The sequence below is a fragment of the Hibiscus syriacus genome, unplaced genomic scaffold, assembly GCF_006381635.1.
Source record: "Hibiscus syriacus cultivar Baekdansim isolate YM2019G1 unplaced genomic scaffold, ASM638163v2 tig00002239_pilon, whole genome shotgun sequence".
NCBI lineage: Eukaryota > Viridiplantae > Streptophyta > Magnoliopsida > Malvales > Malvaceae > Hibiscus > Hibiscus syriacus.
Window position 1 is genome coordinate 152,373 of NW_024061919.1, and position 17,941 is coordinate 170,313.

Genomic DNA, 17,941 nt, shown 5'->3' on the forward strand with positions numbered 1-17,941 from the left:
ATCACCATGGAATAGGCACGGTTCACAGAAGGGAGGCGGCTGCATCAAAAGGATTTGACTGCGAATGGAAGAGAAAGTCTCGTTGAGACCCATTAAAAATTGAAACAAACACTGTTGAAGCTGATGCTTGACATTTTCCCGAGATGCCTCACAATCACAGGGAGTAAATGGAACAAGGGTGTTGTATTCACCTCAAAGTAGCTTGAGCTTGGTAAAATAGACAGAAACAGAAAGATCCCCTTGGGTTAAAGCAGCAATTTCACGATGGAGAAAGAACACGCGCGATCCATCGACTTTATCAAAACGTTCATTTAGATCCTTCCATACCTAATCAGCACGAGAAGCAAAAACTATCCCAGCAGCTAAATCACGACTTACCGAATTGAGGATCCAGGAAAGAGCCAGATCATTACATCAATCCCATTGAGGTTGCAACGCCTCATCAAAGTCTTCGCGATTGCAACCACCATCGAGTAACCCTAATTTATTTTGCCGCAAAGAACGACTCTAGACGCTGTAGTTCTCAATACCCGTTAGTTGATAAGACACCAAAATAACACCTGGAGTATCAGAAGGATGGAGATATAGGACGTGATTGAAGTCAATTGCAGTTTCCATTGATAAATAGGAAAAAAAAACGAATGAATTTGGGGAAGAATCAAACAGAGGAAAATTTGGGAGAAAGAAAAATGGGAAAGAAACAAGTGAAGGGAAAACAGAAGGCCCAAACCAAAGAGCGGCCCAAGATAAAACCTAAGCGTATGATACCATGTTAAGAGTAGAGTCTGAAAAATTATTCACTTGTATGTCATTACAATAGTTTATATAGCTGAAAGAATAAAGTTACCAACTGCTAACAAACAAAATAACTACAAGAAACAAATTACAGTTGCACTGCTCTACAAAGCTCCTCACTCGTAAAATCGCTGCCAATACCACCTTGGATGCCGACCTACCCACCCACCATTTTTCCAAAATCGTAGACAGTCGGGAGGGTGGTTGGAAATGAAAGCGTCCGTGGACAGAGGATTTGAAGATTTCTTTTAATTTGGGGTTGAATGGTTGATTTGAGGTTTAGGATTTGTATCTTAAATATTTTAAATTTATTTTTTTTATTTTGGTAAACTACACCGTTCGCTCTCAACTATTATATAAAAGGTTTAATTTTTAGTTGAATTGATGTTTAGATCATTCATCATATTTTTTTTATTAAAGATTCTGTATAAAACAAATTTTTTAAGATTATATAAAGTAATAAATATATATAAATTCATAATTTTATAAGTTATATTCAATTTTTAGATAATATTATTAATTTATTTAAATTAAAGATTATATAAAAATAAATATGATTCTAATTACATTTGTTATCATTAAAAGAAAAATTTTACACACAAATCAAGCGACCTCAGTGGTTAAAGGATCGATTGTTATTCATAGATATTTTGGGTTTGAGCACAACATTTACAGAAGTGTTTAAGTGTTCGATGTCAAATAGTTGAGTCTTTTGAACAAATATTACCTTATAAGCATCTTAGACTATTTTAAAAAAAGGATAAAGTACATATATGTTCATTCGACTATAGGACGCTACTTTGTTGAGTCACTCGACTATTCTTATATTTCAAAACTCGTATTTTTTCGTTAAAAATTGAAAACCTTCTATGTTGGACCTTAACTTCTTGACTGAGATGTGATAAAATATGATCCCAAAATCTTAAACGACTATACATCTCAAACTTTTTTTGATCAGATTCTATCACATCTCAGTAGGTTAACATCAAACTCAGACGGCTACCAATTTGTTTAACATAAAATGACGAGTTTAGAATATATGAATAGTTTAGTAACTATTTTGTAATTTTTAATAGTCAATGGACACAACAAAGTAACATCCTATAATTTGAGGACATTTTATAACTTTTTAAGGGACTCAACAAAATAACATCCTATAACTGGAGGACCATTTGTTTACTATACCCTAAAAAAAGAAAATTGTTCAAGTAGGCAAGCAAACACTGCCTTTACATTGGCTGCAAGTGTGGCGGGCTGTCAAAAACATATTGCAGTTAAGTTAGCAATTGGTCTCATTTATATCACAATATCTATGTTTTTTCGATTCTCTTAATTATATCCATTTTGAAAAAAATGATCCGAATAATATTTCAACATACATAAAAGCATATATAAGAAAACTCTGTTGGAGTGGAACCAGTGACCTGAACGGGTCGAATTGCCCAAACCTGGCCCAGGTCTAATTGAAACAGGCAGATAAAGAAGAAGACCGGGTCTCCTTTTTGTGTTGGCCCACGTTCAGCCCAGCAGTGAGCAATGAAAACAACGTCCCAGCTCTATTTCATGCAAGTTCCCTTGGGTAAAATTGCTTTCTATTTTAAATATTTATGGTTTAGCCCTTATGAGCCAAATGTCCAATATTACCTCTCAATGATGCTTCCAGCAGATTATAAGGTTTATAAAGTAGGGTCCAAGGAAAGGATTTTACTTGGACAGTTGGACGAAACAGCTATAGTGGTAGGGAAGGCAGACCAAAATTCCTCGCCATCACCTAGGGGATGTCAGAGTCCTTGAGGTTGTTTACAAAGTCTTTGCTTTTTCTTGAATGCTGCAACTGAAAACTGAAAATAATCTAACTTCACAAATCATCGTCCTAACATGCACAAACCTACGAATTCTGGTTTCTCTTCCACTTCGATACAATTAAACAAAAACCATTCAAAATAAAATAGAAACAATAATCTATTTGTACTCCATTTTGGTGTTCAATGATGGGCTCACTGTAGCCACAATAAACTTAATCCCAGCTCTTGCTCGGTAATGGTGGCTCAAAACCAAGGAATATGCTTGAGATGATAAAAGTCCGACAACAAATACAAACAAACAGCACACCTCTAAATCAACTAGAACTCGACCACAATGAGCTGAGCCTTGATGCAAGTTTTGCACTCTTGTAGTCGTCTCTAAGCTGAATAAACCTGAATTATGAGCCAAAGTTAAAACTAGCAACCTTCTGCAAGCATAAGCATCAAATGTAATTCACAGAAAAAGAAAACCACTAATATGAGCAATACCTTTGTGCATCTTTCCGAATGCTAGGTGTTCCCTCAAACAAGCTGGAGAGACTTTCAGGAGCAACAATAAACACATTGGCCAAACTGGAGACAAACAGTCCATCAATGAAATGGAAGTTTCAATGACAAACCAGTGATCCAATGTTCCATGAATTCAATAACTTACATTCCAAGGAGTTCAAATTTCTCATCAATGGTAGGAGCATTAAAACTACGCACAAATTCCCCATACTCTGTTATGTCACGCTTCAGTCTTAGTCCTCCACTACAAGAACATAAAAGATTCAAAAGTATGAGGCAAACATGTACTACACGTCTTACAATATCTCTATGGTAGACATGCAACAAGTATAATAGAGGCCCTCTCTCGATCAAAAAACTAGTCAAAGACATGCATCACTGTGGCTATTTCATTGGTCAACAAAATACGAACATTAGAGCAAGGTAAAATACCTCGGATTAAACGTAAACTTCTGCCAATGATTAAGTAGTCCTTTGTACAAGCGATTTCCCTGAAATGACATAGGATCCGCAATTAAACTTTTCAAAATGTGGTATATTCATTAATCGAAACATTATAAACAGAAACAGGAAAGATGACAATGGAAAAGAAAATCAATACCACATACCACAAAACAAAAATACTGAAAACAATCAAGGGAAATGTTACAAGTGCATGAATTTCTTCCCTATGCCATGCAAACTAATCTTGTTTGTACACAAAAATTTAGTACACTCGAAATCGTGAAATTAAGAACAATATAAATCAAGGGAATATCAAATGAAAACACCATACCAGTTCAGTCAGGAATGCTTGTTTGTTAAGACCCTCCAATGCAGTGAAAGCAGCCTCCAGAACCCGAGAAAGATAAGCAACAACTCTAGACAAGGTAAAGAAGACGAGAAAAATAAATACAATAATTTGTTTTCATAGTTGCACTGCTAAAGAAGATAGCTACTGTAACCTGGAAACAATGGAGTTTTAGTTAACAAGACAACAAATAACATAAAGATAACCAAGCAACAAAAATTATAGGCAATGGACTTTGATGATTAATGTTTCTGAATCAATCAGCTTCACATCCATAGAGTATGACCCCACAAAATTTGACTAGTAAGGACAAACCTTGTGCAGGCATTTGTAGGACGATGATCAGGAGCCATTCCATCATCAGGTGAGCGGTAATCCGTCGCCTTTTGTTCAGCTGATAACAACCGTTCAACCTACAAAGGATTCTCACCAAGGCATAACAGCTGATAATTAAGAAATTTAGAGAGAGCAAATAACAGGTAAATCTAAAAGCTCGGAAAAATTGAGTTTTAAAAAGGAGGCACCATTTAGTGGATGAGAAGAGAAGGAATGAAATGAAAACGAAGTCCATAAAAGAAATATAGGACCTAAATCCATAGACTCTCTTAAGCTATGTTGCTCCAATTCTTCATTTTCTTACAAGTACATGTAGCTGACAAATCAAACAGACATTGGTATGGAAGTCCAACCCTCCAAATATATGGAAATACTTGAAAAACTAATTGAGCAAACTCATGTTGGAGATGTCTGTATCCGACAATTACCCTGACAATATTACTCAGAAAAGACAAAATGGTAAAATAGAAGTTAACTGACCTCAGCCATCACAGTTTCAATGCATTGTTGAAGCCCTTTATGAGCAGCACTCTCTGCTCTAGACATTGCTGTGGCCATTTCTTCACAAGAAGCCGCATGAGCACCATCAACAGGCAATAAGAGCCGAGATATAGAATTTGCGAAGTACTGGAAATAAAAGGTAAGATTTGTTCAAATATTTAGAAGACTATAATATTCTTTCATTGTGAACATTACTATAAGAAATAACCAAGAAACGCAGCATACTTGCTGAACTATGGCCACACCACTGCCACAACGCTGAACAGCAACCATGAAAGATCTGAAACTGCTTTCACCAGCAGCTGCTGCAGCTTCTGCCTGCACGTCAGATAATTAATCAACTTTATTTCATTATTATTTTTGGCTAAATTGAACTTAATTCATGAAATATAGCATAACCATGTATTTACCGCAGAAGCAGCTGCAGCAGCCACCCTTCTACTAACACTTGTACCTAGCACAAACCTTTCTCTCATGGCTGCAGCCTCAGTCAAGCTATCTCTAGCCCGTTCAAGTCCATCAGTTGTATATTGGCTGACCTAAAAAATTGAGATAAAATAAGTACCCAGACAAAAAAACCAGAACCAACATGTCTAAAGCCAACTTACTTGGTCAAGTAGGCAAGTAAAAACTGCTTTTACATTGGCTGCAAGTGTGGCGGGCTGTGAAAAACATATTGCAGTTAAGTTAGCAATTGGTCTCATTTATATCACAATATCTGTTTTTTATTTTTTATTTGTCAGCAAGAATTTTCTTTTTGCTACACTAGCATTCCATTGAATAATGCATGCTTAATTTTCATATATGAAATGATGTCAAATCAGAGCTATCCCTCAATTTATCATAACTGCCATGGTATGATAAAAAATTGCAAAGCTTTTCAAACAAAATATTAGCATGCACCTTAAGAAACCCACTGGATTTAGACAAAACTTTAAGGACAATACAATTAATAGTTAATACATAATAGAAACATTCAAAAACCACAATTTTCCCCTTAAACCACATTTTTTGGTGCTCAGATTTTTTCTAGGATAAAAGTTGGAGGTCTCATTAAAAACTCCCTTCGTATTCGTCCACATACTAAGAAGTATGTTAACGAACATTGGAAGGAAGAAAAGAGTACCTCATACTAAATTATTCCAACTTCAATGTTTCAACTATGAAATAGTTTTTTTTGGTGCTCAGTCAGATCCTCTATGCAATCTATCCTGCAAAAGAGATTGTACACAAGTAAAAGAGCATACCACAGGTTGGTGGATAAATTATCACCTGAGATGAAAATAAAGTACATCTGGTTAATGCTTCTTCATTCCATCGTACAAACTCTGTCACAACTGCAACAGATATCTGCTGATGTGAAGAAGCAACTGAAGCCCCTTTAGAGCGTCCTATCGTCCCAGCTGAATCAGAAACATTCTGGTTTTCAGCACGCAATTCTTCCAGCTGCACCAGAGCACATAAGTTACAATCTGCAAGAATGAAGCAAATCAAGTACTCAAACTTTGGGGAACAAGCAAAGCAAGTTTGCAAACCTTTGCTTGATACAGTTGTCCAAGAGATGCTTGTTCATGTTCAGGATATTCATCCTTGTGAGAAGAAAATAGAGACTCCGTGAGACCTGTAAATTGGGTCCAGTTAACATTATTATCGGTTATACGTACAATGTTAACCTTTATACTACAGTCGATTTGTTAAACATAGGTCAATGATCATACTTTTCGATAAGGATAGTAAAACCATTACAGATTCAACTAAAAGAATACATAACTTTCTTCCTACTCAGTGTTGTCAAGGCGTGTCTCTACACATGCCTGCACTTTACGCCATAGCATTATACCACAAAAGAGGCCAGGACCATTTGATCATGTGCACACCTAGAGCACTTAGGCATGCTTTTTTTTAAGGCAATAGGCATAAAAAATGCCCACCTGATTGAATTTCTCTTCAATTTCTTTTATTTTTCATTTTTTTTCATTTGATATACCTTTCCTGGTAAGAAAGGGATAATATTAAACTCTATACTTCGTAATATTTGAGCATTCAACATTGGCCATAAGGAAATCGTGCATGTTGTGAGCAATAAAAGGATTAGATGTTTTGCAGATAAACTAGACCCCATTTTAGAGTTTATCATATATCTTAAGATTTATAAAATATATTACGAAAACACACATAGATATTGCACTTCATTTCACTCGGGATAGCACTTTTTTCGCACCTTGCCCTTGAGGCAATATAAAGGTTTAGGCACCTTGCACCCTTGATAACATCATATCTCTAGATTGGAATCCATACTGTACATTTTACTTTAATTTTCTAATTCAACTGAGACAAGAACCATCCACTTTAGTCTATTTTTCATGTTATCCCATATTCAACAATCTACATGAATTAACTAATTATATTTAATTCCAAATGGTGTTTAAAATTATAAAAAGAATATCCACTTCAAGGAGATTTGTGAAGAATGTCATATTGTTACCTTCAACATCCAAATCACCACATCCAACAACTTGTAGCTCTCTAGAAAGTTCCTGGGTCTTCTCATATGCCACAGCTAGCATCCTCAAATACTGAAGCCTCAAGTGGAATACGTGTACAGTCAAAATTTGCCACTTCTAGTTATGGATGCAATTTTATAAGTTCACTTACCAATAAAAGTCCACCTTTCTCCATCGGAGGAGGATTCACAAGAGATGGCTTCACTAATAATTTGTCTAAAAGAGCAGTAACCCTCTGCTCCAAAACTCGCTGCATATGACATGGGAAACAAATTATAACTAGAAAACAGGTACTCATAATGGTGCTGCATATATATTGATCAAGTTCAATAACAAAGGAACTTGAAATACTGATTCTTCAAGGAACCTGAACTAAAATTGACATAACATCATTAGGAGACGGGAACACAGCCATAATTGTAGCTGCTTCTTTGCGCACAGTATCTGCAAGACAAACAACAAAGGAACAACACATCTATTGGTGAGCTCAAACCCTTGACTTAGCAAACAATACAACAAGTCTCTCAACCTGTAATTTCTTTGTACAATGAAGAAAGCCCACGAGCAACATTGCTAGGACTAGATTGAGAACCCTGGTCGCCAAGTACTAATCTGGTGTCTGAATTCATGACTTCCACATCAATGAACATTGGACGAGTTGCCACATAATGTTGCATGGCACTGCTGCCCATGTTAAACTGCATTTGTGAAAAAGAATTATTCAAAATTGATTAACAAGATTCCTGCATAAAGTAACTTGCTCAAAGAGAGGAAATTAATGCCTGAATTAAATTTTATAGAGAATAAACAATTATATATACAATTAATTAATACCTGAGATAAAATTTTTGCACATTCAGACATGGTAGACAACTCCCTTCTCTGTGATGCAGCATCAAACCGAGCCAATAATCTGTTCTCCAATTCTACAAAGAGTTCAGAAAAAGATAAACTCACGAAATTTGATACACTTGTCCTTACAATAGGGGAGATCATTAATAAGACAGAATTTTGTCAACTTTTTCCCTTCACAGTTTGATTCTAAAGCTTCTACAAATTATCAAGATGAATAAATCAACCTAAATAATTTAGCTATAATGACTATTCGGTACAAAATAATTTCATCAAAATTTCCCCTTTCAGGAACCACTAAAACCCACTCATCCACTCTTTTATCATTCTTATTGATCACACGGTTTTCAAGATAGGCAAGTATAACAAAAAAAAGTTAGCACACCATTGCAGTATTCCTGAAGATTAGCAACAGCAACTTCTAATCCTCTGCTGGCAGTTGCACTTCCCACAGCTGATGGCACAGCTCTGGCAATATCCTCCTCAGCAAATGATCCTAAAATCAACGAAATGACATGAAAGGTAAAACTGTTCATAAAGTTGTAAGAAGCCTAAAAAGTATATTTGCAGTTTGCCAGTTATGGAAATAAGTTCCTATAATGAAATATGTTACACTTTGACAGCTACAGTTTAGAATGGACATATCAATTCATGATATCACATTCAGTCACTCACTTCTCATGTACAGATTTGGTAAATCAAAGTGGTTGTGAGTATATGCTGTAACTAAAGCTATAGAAAAGTAATGCCATCTTACGCAATTTCTGTGCAATTGAAGCAGCCTCAGCAACACGACTGTCATCAGAAAATAGAGGTGAAAGTTCCATTAGATCACCAGGACTGCTATTAAACTCCATCAAGTACTGCAAGGTATTAAATTGCCAAAAGTGTTAAAGCAAATTCAACAACAAATGGCAAATGAAACACACCAACTCAAAGTACCTTTACAAGCTCTATGGTTTGACTAGCAGTTTCACGCTGAGCATCTGCACTCTGACAAGAAAATACCAAATAAATGCATTCAGGAAATGCCATAATAAATAAATATAAATTTTAGCAATATGATTCATCAAATGATGACAACCAACTAGGAGCATAAAAAAATAGTTAGTGCTGCTAAAACAACAGAGAATTTTACCTGCAAATGATCTCCTATTTTTGCAGCAGTCTGCCCAACACTTGAAATACGTGAATCCAGTCTCGCAAAGCTGTCAAACAACCCATCTACACCTTTCTCCAGCTGGAGAAAAATAAGAAGTAAAACCAATCAGTTCGACCCAATGGTAACTCATACTTTGTGGAATTCGCCTTATTGCTGTTCAAGTCAAGGTAGAAATGTCAAGGCTGGGAGCTTTTCAAAAGAAAACATTTATCTCAATATTCACTAATTGTTCTCTCTATCATCCTTGCAAACAAATTCAGTGAAACTAAAGCACTTCATCTTTTCTTTTTTAGTTTTCTTATGGAGATATGGGCATTAAATATCCAAAAGGCAAATACATTTTCTAAAACAATATTAGGCATGAAAGAGGTGATTACTTCTTTCTTTTCATACCATTTTCACATAAATGATTCAAAAGAAATGTTGTGAAGGAATTTTGCTGACTTACCTCAGTTAGTGTCTTCCGGTGCTTAGCATCTTGAGCAGAAACCTCTTGCTTGAGATTGTAGAGTCTTCCATCAATCTTCATTCCAATCAACAAAAATTAAATCATTAATATGAATCCTATGGTTTTATCAAACCCATCACCAACTATTACAAAATAAACCTGGTTGCGAAGATCAATCAACTCTTTACAAGAATCCCTGAATAGTGATAATAAAGAATCTACTTCTGGAAATAGAGGATTAGAGAGTCCTTGTGCGAATTTTGCTGCATCAGAAGAAGCATGGACATGTCCATTTGGTAGAACCTCACTCCCACCAAGGCCATGTTCACCTGCTGAATCTGTTTCTTCTTCTTGGAAAGATGGCAGGAGCTCATTAACCAGGTTCCCAAATAGTGCATCAAATGAAAAATCACCCTACCAGTTGACATCCAATCATAGAGTTATCCAAAGGAATCCAATGAGAAAAATAAAAGAGGCTCTGACAACCCTTAACTAATGGTACATTTAAACCAGTGGATAGAATCATTACCTTAAAGTCATCAATGTCCAGGATGAGTGGAAGATTACTAACAGAAGAAGAATTTGACCTCTCTGGCATCTATTTGACACAGATTAAAACAAACAAAAGTAACATGAAATTGCAACCAAATTTCTTATTAATTGGAAGAAAAGAAAAACCCTAGCAACAGTTTAATTTTAATGACAGACAGACACAATAAAAAAGCACGCAAGACAAATGTGATTATTTTGGCATACGCTACCTAAATACCCCATCATGCCCTAACTTGAACCTGTACATCAATTGCCTTAGAAAACCAAAGTAAATACTCCATTTGGTATTTTCTTTATGGTCTGGCATCTTCTCAGCTATCAAACAGAAACAGGTGGGAACACAAAATTTACCTCCAATTCACAGCTTAGATACAATTCAGTGAATTTTCATCTAACAACGATCAACAAGCTATCGATTCAACTAGAATGTCAAGTGCTAAAAGATTTTCAGAGACAGACAGACTAAAACGTTGCAAATTACATGAATTAGCCATGCAATAGAGAGAATTCAGGTTTAACTTATTCTTCTAAAGAGCAGCTACAAATTAGGACCATAAATAAGAAGAAGCAGGTTTCTGAATCACTTTCTATATCATGGAATAAGAAAATGGACACGGCTGCCAATAAATGCAACAGTGCATATATCTTAGGAACAAGTGCCAACAGTACAGATCAAGCCTTGGAACCACTAAATTTTAGACAGAAGGAAGAATCAACTCTGCCAATAAATGAAAAGTATCATATGTTACAGTAAATGAGACTCCGTCAACATTTTCCTAAATTCAGTCTGCTCAAAAGGAGATTAAAACTCTGCACTAAAACTCCCTTGAACGACTGAATAGTTCTAGGTCCAAAAATATAAAACCCAAAATATAAATTTTAAACTGCAAGGGCCAAAAACAATTGATATAATAGTATAACTTCTTGATTTCCATAACTTGATGTTCAAGCACCCCAGAGGTATCATAAAATCTAAAACCTGTCCAAATTAGTTCACAAATAATGATGACTAATCCACTCCAATCTGAAAGGGAAAAATACTCATTTTTAAACTCACTCAACCTAATGTCAGGTTCCAACCGTTTGAAAGTTGAAAACAATATATCAATTTGAAAGTAAATTCAATAAATACAGCATATTAACTTCAAACTTAGTTTCCACAAGCAGTAAAAAAACAGTATACGATAAATATTCCCAAAATTCTTCAGTTCTTTTCCCACTCACTTTGGGTCCTTGAAGTGTGTTTGTGCGTGTATATATCCTACAGACGTATCTAGATAATTCTAAAGTCGAACTTACTAATCAAGTTCTCTATTTATAATTTATGAAGGCATATTTCAATAGTTGAACCCACCTGCATGTCCAAAGGACTTGCCCATTTAGATCATAAAAACACTCATAAGCCTAACAATTAGATTAATCTTGAACTTAGTTCATAGAATTGAGAGAGATATGTCTAGATTATGCTAGGTTTTAATTCAAGCAATTATCTCCACTTGTCTAGTGTGTCTAACTACTTGAAAAAGACCAAATACCATAAATTAGCTAAAACTTCCAGTCATTTGTTTGGGAAACTATGGTCGTAAATCTTCTACCATTAGGAATCTAATACAAACAAATCTTTCTTGAGATAAATAGAACTAGTTCTAAAACCAAGTGGTTTTCTTCCATTCCTTACACAAGTTTAACTTCTACATAATCGCTCCTAAAACTTTTCAGTTTTATATCAATGTAGCCCTTTCAGTAGCCCTTCAAACAGGAATACTGACCGAAAGCACATGGCATGTAAATGCCCAATTTAGATCTTGCGGGACATCCACTAGCTGGTCATGAATTTTACCACCCTTTCTTCCTCATTTTCCCATGAAAACCAGAAAAAAAAAGTACATATAAGATAAAAAAAAATTCTACTCTTCGGCTTCAAAGACAGAAAAGATTACCCGAAATTATATCCGTTAGTACTACATACACAAAAGATTATCTAGAATTTCTATTCATATATATTGTAATTCATACGCAGAAGTCTTCCACACACAAAAAAAGGTAACCTTATGATAAAATAAAAAGTGAAATGGTAATTAAGGCCAGAAGTCAGGGTACAGGGAAGATTGGTTTCATCAAAATCTGAAATACAATATAAAAAGAAAAAAAATATAGGTTTGAAGTAAAGAAGTAGAGAAATTTAGCAGAAATATGTCGGGATTTTTGGCTGATCTAACCTTGATCCGCAAAGATCCACAACCGAGAATTGAGGGGAGATTCCACGGATGGATTGACGGCAGCGGTCCTCTTTGTTTGGGATTGAGTTGAGACTTGACCCAAGTTTTTCTTTTCTTTAAATCAAACCTTTAACTTTAAGTTAACGACTTGGGTTGAAATTGCTTCCCCTCTTCGTCTCTGACGGATTTAGCGAGAAATGTTTTTTTTTTTACTTTTTTGTTATTATTAAAATAAAAAATCAAAGTGTGCACCTAAAAAAACTTCAATATTTTGTCTTAAAATGTTTTTCATCTGTAAATATTTTGGCCAAAAAATAGTTTGAACACAACACTCAAGTGAGAAAATATTGGAAATATTACTTAAAGATATTAGAGTAAAACTGAACGCCATTAACTTAAAGATATTAGAGTTTTGATTCAAATATGATATAGTAAGTTGTTAGATTTATAATATAACACAAGTGAAAAAGTGTTGGAAATAATTTGTTTCAAATGATCATCTTAATTCAAATTAATTTGATTGATTTTTTTATAATATTTTGATTTAATTTAGTTTTCGTTTTTTTCATATTAATTTTAAATGTAATTTTATAATATTTAAATATTATTTAATAAGTTTAAAAATTATAAATATGATTTTTTTAAATAAAAATAATCAATAATTATTATTTTTGGATAAATTGTTTTTATTGGCGAAGGAACCATAGTCAATTACAGACTCAAAAATCAATCAACCGATAACAATACAACATATGAAAAACAAACAAAACAAAAAGAATGATCGGTTAACCTATACCCCAAGCATTACAAAGATAAATATTTACACTATCTAATCGGTTAACATTTCTTCCTCTAAGTTGAATCCCTATTATCTCCTTGATAGCTTTGAGAATTTCTTCGGGAGATCTTGAGCATCCTTGGAAAATTCTCTTGTTACGTTCCTCCCACAAGGTATAGATAAAAGCTCACCACGAGAGCTTTAAAATGGTGGTGATAAGGGATTTACCTCTCCATGAATGGCTAGCTTTAGTAATCATATCGTCCCAAGACAAAGAGGACTTAACCAGTCCAGTAATAAGCAGAATATGATTCCAAACACAAGAAGCTAAAGAGTAGTAAAAAAATAAGTGTTCTCTAGTTTCAGGAGCATCATTACATATAGGGCAATTAACATCATTGACTATTCCCATTTTATGCAATCGAAATCGAGTAGGGAGTCTATCCAATAGAGCCATCCATGCAATCACACTATGTTTAGGGATATGTAAAGGGAACCATACCAGTCTTTGCCAAGGGGCTTTGTCAGCTTTCTCTCTAATTTCCTCCCAAATTGTTCGAATTTCCTTTGCTCCAGATAAGAAAACTGCAGCAGCTTTAATTTTTAATTTGAGCATTCGGTTTAAGGTCCAGTTGTGGCTAGAGTCTACATCGATTTGCCAGAAGTCTCTATCTTTTAGAACATATTCTTTGATCCACGCAACCCAAATTGAACCTTCACCAGCAAGAACTTTTCTGATAAGGTTGATAATGCAATCCCGGTTCCAGGAATTCAAATTTTTCAGTCCAAGACCGCCTTCTGACTTCGATAGGCATATCTTGGACCAGTTAACTCTTGCACCAGCAGTTGACTTTTCGGATCCTTTCCAGAAAATTCTGGAACAAAGTTGTTCAATCTTAGCTAAGATAGCTTGTGGTAAAACCACTTGCCTACACCAGTAATTCGCAATGTTGAAAAGAACAGCTTTGATGAGTTCTAACTGGCCAGCATAGCTCAAATGTTTACCAGACCAGAACAGAAGCTTAGTTTTGATTTTCTGGATCAGCTCTTCACAATCCTTGTCAGAAAGCTTTCTGGAGACTAAGGGAATTCCCAAGTATTTGACAGGCAAAGAACCGTGTTTAAACCCAATGGATTGATGGATAGAATCAATGATATTCCTTGGGATACCTGCTGAAAAGAAGTCACATTTTGATGCATTGAGTTTAAGTCCAGAAAGATCATAAAAAAAATCCAGAATAGTACAGACTCCAAGGACAGATTTCAGATTTCCTTTGCAGAAAATTAACAAGTCATCTGCAAAAGATAAATGAGTGAGCTCTACTCTTTTGCATTTAGGGTGATATCCAAATAACCCTCTAGTAGCAGCCAAATTGAGTAATTTTGAAAGCACATTCATGGCAAGGACAAAAAGAATGGGAGAAAGAGGACATCCCTGTCTAATACCCCTGGCTCCCTTAAAGAAACCAATCAGGCTTCCATTAAAAGAAATGGAGAATCTGGCCTCCCTAAAACAAGCCTCAATCCAACCTACGAACAGCAAGGGGAAATTCAAAGCTTTAAAAACAACATATATAAAGTCCCAGTGGAGAGTGTCAAAAGCCTTTTGAATGTCAATCTTCATGGTGCATCTAGGAGACATGTTTTTCCTACCATAACCCTTAACAATTTCATGGGCTAGAATAGTGTTGTCAACAATGTTCCTAGATTTAATGAAGGTTGTTTGGTTAAGCGTAACAATTCCTGGAATAAAACTATTGAGTCTTTTGACAATAATTTTAGTAATGACTTTGTAGATGACTGAACAACAAGAAATTGGTATGAAGTCTTTGATCTTGCAAGGATTGGGAACTTTTGGGACCAAGACAATTGTGGTTGCATTGAAAGCAAGGAGGAGGTCAGAATGCTTGAAAAAGAATTTAATAGCTGCAATCACATCAGTTCTAACAATAGACCAAGCAGTTTTAAAGAAGCATGTAGTGTAGCCGTCGGGCCCCGGAGCTTTATCATTAGCTTGACAAAAGACAGCTTCTTTTATTTCCTCATCAGAAATGTCTTTAACCAGGCTTGAGGATGATCTATTTTAGAAAATCTATTTTATTTAAATTTAATTTCACTACTTTTTTAGAAAATCTATTTTATTTAAATTTAATTTCACTACTTTAATTTTTTTATTATTTTAAATTATAATAAAATTAAAAATTGATTATAGCAAAACTATACTTCAAATTCAATTAATTCAATTTAAAAAATGAGATTTTTTAATTTATAAATAAAAATAGCATAACACCAGAGTCCGGAAAAAAGATAATGAACCTTATTAGATCAAGGGTTCGTTGAGGGGAGCGTTAAATTTAAATTTATGTTTAATATAAAAATAAGTGTCAAAAATATATTCAACGTTAATTTTATGTGTCTAAAAAATTTTGTTAAAAATAAGTGTTTAAAATTTCTAACATTATACTTTTAAGTGTCTACACTGTAACAATCGTTAAAAAAATCATTGAGTGACACATATCACGTTTATATATTTTTTAAAATAATTCCCTTCACCCCACCTCCGTATCTAGGGATGGGCATGAGACCTGAAACTGATGAGTTCCATCGGGTCTGGTTTTTAAAAAAAACAGGGTCGGGTCGGGTTTTTAAAGATGATGTTCGGGTCGGGTCAGATTCGTGTTTAGGGTGAAAAATACCCGACCCGACCCAAAAAAATTAATTTTACATTATATATTTAGGAATAATTACAATAATATTCCTCCATATATTATTTTTTTCCAATTAAATCAATGTTTTTATTGAATAAAAATAATATTTTTTATTATTTTAGATCGAGTCGAACCGGATTCAGATTTTATCTCAAAAATCGAGTCGGGTTTAGGTCGGGTGGAGGGTATATAATTTTTCGGTCATGTCAAATCGAATAAAGAATGTAAAATTTTCAGATCAAATTGAATTGACCAAAACCCGACCTATGTCCATCTTACCCGTATCCCCCTCCCTTTGCAATTTGTCTCCCTCGCTCATCCCCCTCCCTCCCAGCTAAATCCACGCAATTGGGTAGCTGAAAATCTGTATTTTCATTGATTACTTTTTTGTCCTTTTCTTATTGTAACACTCGATTTTTTTTATAGTCTATTTTTTTCTAAAGTCGAAACATTTTTATTAAAAGTTGATTTTGAAACTCAATACATCAGTAAATTTGCAACAGTTTTTTGAACAAGATCCAAACATTTTTAATACATGATATCTTTTGAAACTGAACTAGCTTTTAGTTAGCTTTTCAAAGTATTTTGAAACGCATCCGTTGGACATCGAAAACTCAAAATATGCATATTTTAGTAAAGACAACTTATTTAGAAAAGTGGATGCGGGCTTAATACAATTATTTTAATATATTACGAATTTTCAATTATTTTATTGAATATTTGTAATTAAATTCAACTTTATATTTTCTATAGTTTATTTAGGGTTTAGGGTTTAATATATCTAATATTAATAAAATGATGTTAGAGTTTTCTCTTTTTAAGGTTTTTGAGAGCTTATAAATAGGTACTCATCTTAGTATAGAGGGAGCACAATTTTTGGGAGAAGATGAAGACTTTTGTTTTAGGGAGAAAAAATGGACGGAGAAAAATAGAAGATATTTTACCATTGTAATATGAGAATAGAAACAATAAAAGAAAATTTTTGGTTTCAATATATTTCTTTTTTATTTTTGTACTTTTGCTTTCATAATTGTTTTCTCGATCGGTTACAACTTTTTTTTCTTTCAAAATTCTATTGGAAGAGAGAAACCGATGAACAAGGAAAATACTTTTGAATAAGTTTTCTTAAATCTAGCACTCTTTAAGATTTTTTAGTGAAAATCGACAATTCTTATTTTTATTTTATTTTTGTGTTATGTTATTTTGGTTGATTTCGACCTTATTTTTTTCTTTCAAAAACTCTATCGGAAGAGAGAAAACCAATTAATAAGGAAAATGTTAAGGAATAGATTTTCTTAAATCTAGCTTTCCTTAAGATTTCTCCATGAAAATCGATTAGTTTTTCTTTAAATTCTTATCCATCTAATTTTAGTTTTTCTATAATATATATATATATATACATAATATTTACACATCTAATGTTTTTTATATACTACTATTTATATTTGATATATCATTTATATATATATTATTAACATATAAGCATGTATTTTTGTATTATTATATATATCATATAATATTATAAATTATATTATATAAATATTTTATTTACCTCTATTTACTTTTTATTTATCACTATTTTTTATTATTTTTTATATTTTTTTCATCTTTATTTTTTATTATTTTCTTCATTTGTATATTTACTACTTTATTATTATAGTAATTTTAGTGTTTATATCTTTTTGCATTTAATTTTCATATCTTTTTGGATTTACCATTTATTCTTTTAATTACTTTTCCATTTATGCCTTTAATGTCGATTCATTGTATTTACAATCCTAACATGTTAATTAAATTGATCCCCTAATTTGTTTTCTTTAAATTTTGTAAATAATTTTCATTGAAGCATGATGATTGATTTCATAACATTTATACTTAATTGCAAAGCATGACAGCCTCATTTGCATCATTTGATACCTTTTCATAATTAATTAAAGTCAATTATTGTTTACTTTAAATTATAGAAACGTGTTATCCTAAT

At 33.6% G+C, this 17,941-nt stretch overlaps 1 protein-coding gene across 1 annotated transcript; it reads right to left on the minus strand.

The window, feature by feature from the left end:
• Positions 1-2,630: 2,630 nt before the first annotated feature.
• On the minus strand, positions 2,631-12,587 carry LOC120143883 (exocyst complex component SEC10b-like). The gene is made up of 25 exons (XM_039158096.1): positions 12,475-12,587; positions 10,233-10,301; positions 9,863-10,117; positions 9,704-9,778; positions 9,232-9,333; positions 9,036-9,086; positions 8,851-8,956; positions 8,479-8,589; positions 8,076-8,167; positions 7,771-7,939; positions 7,609-7,685; positions 7,393-7,491; positions 7,223-7,313; positions 6,273-6,358; positions 6,010-6,183; positions 5,346-5,399; positions 5,148-5,276; positions 4,963-5,055; positions 4,717-4,863; positions 4,216-4,313; positions 3,886-3,970; positions 3,543-3,601; positions 3,256-3,354; positions 3,090-3,173; positions 2,631-2,993 (listed from the first exon to the last, which is right to left on the minus strand). The coding sequence occupies exons 2-25, from the start codon at positions 10,299-10,301 to the stop codon at positions 2,915-2,917; spliced, it is 2,484 nt and encodes an 827-aa protein (XP_039014027.1). The 5' UTR covers positions 12,475-12,587; the 3' UTR covers positions 2,631-2,914.
• Positions 12,588-17,941: the final 5,354 nt, after the last annotated feature.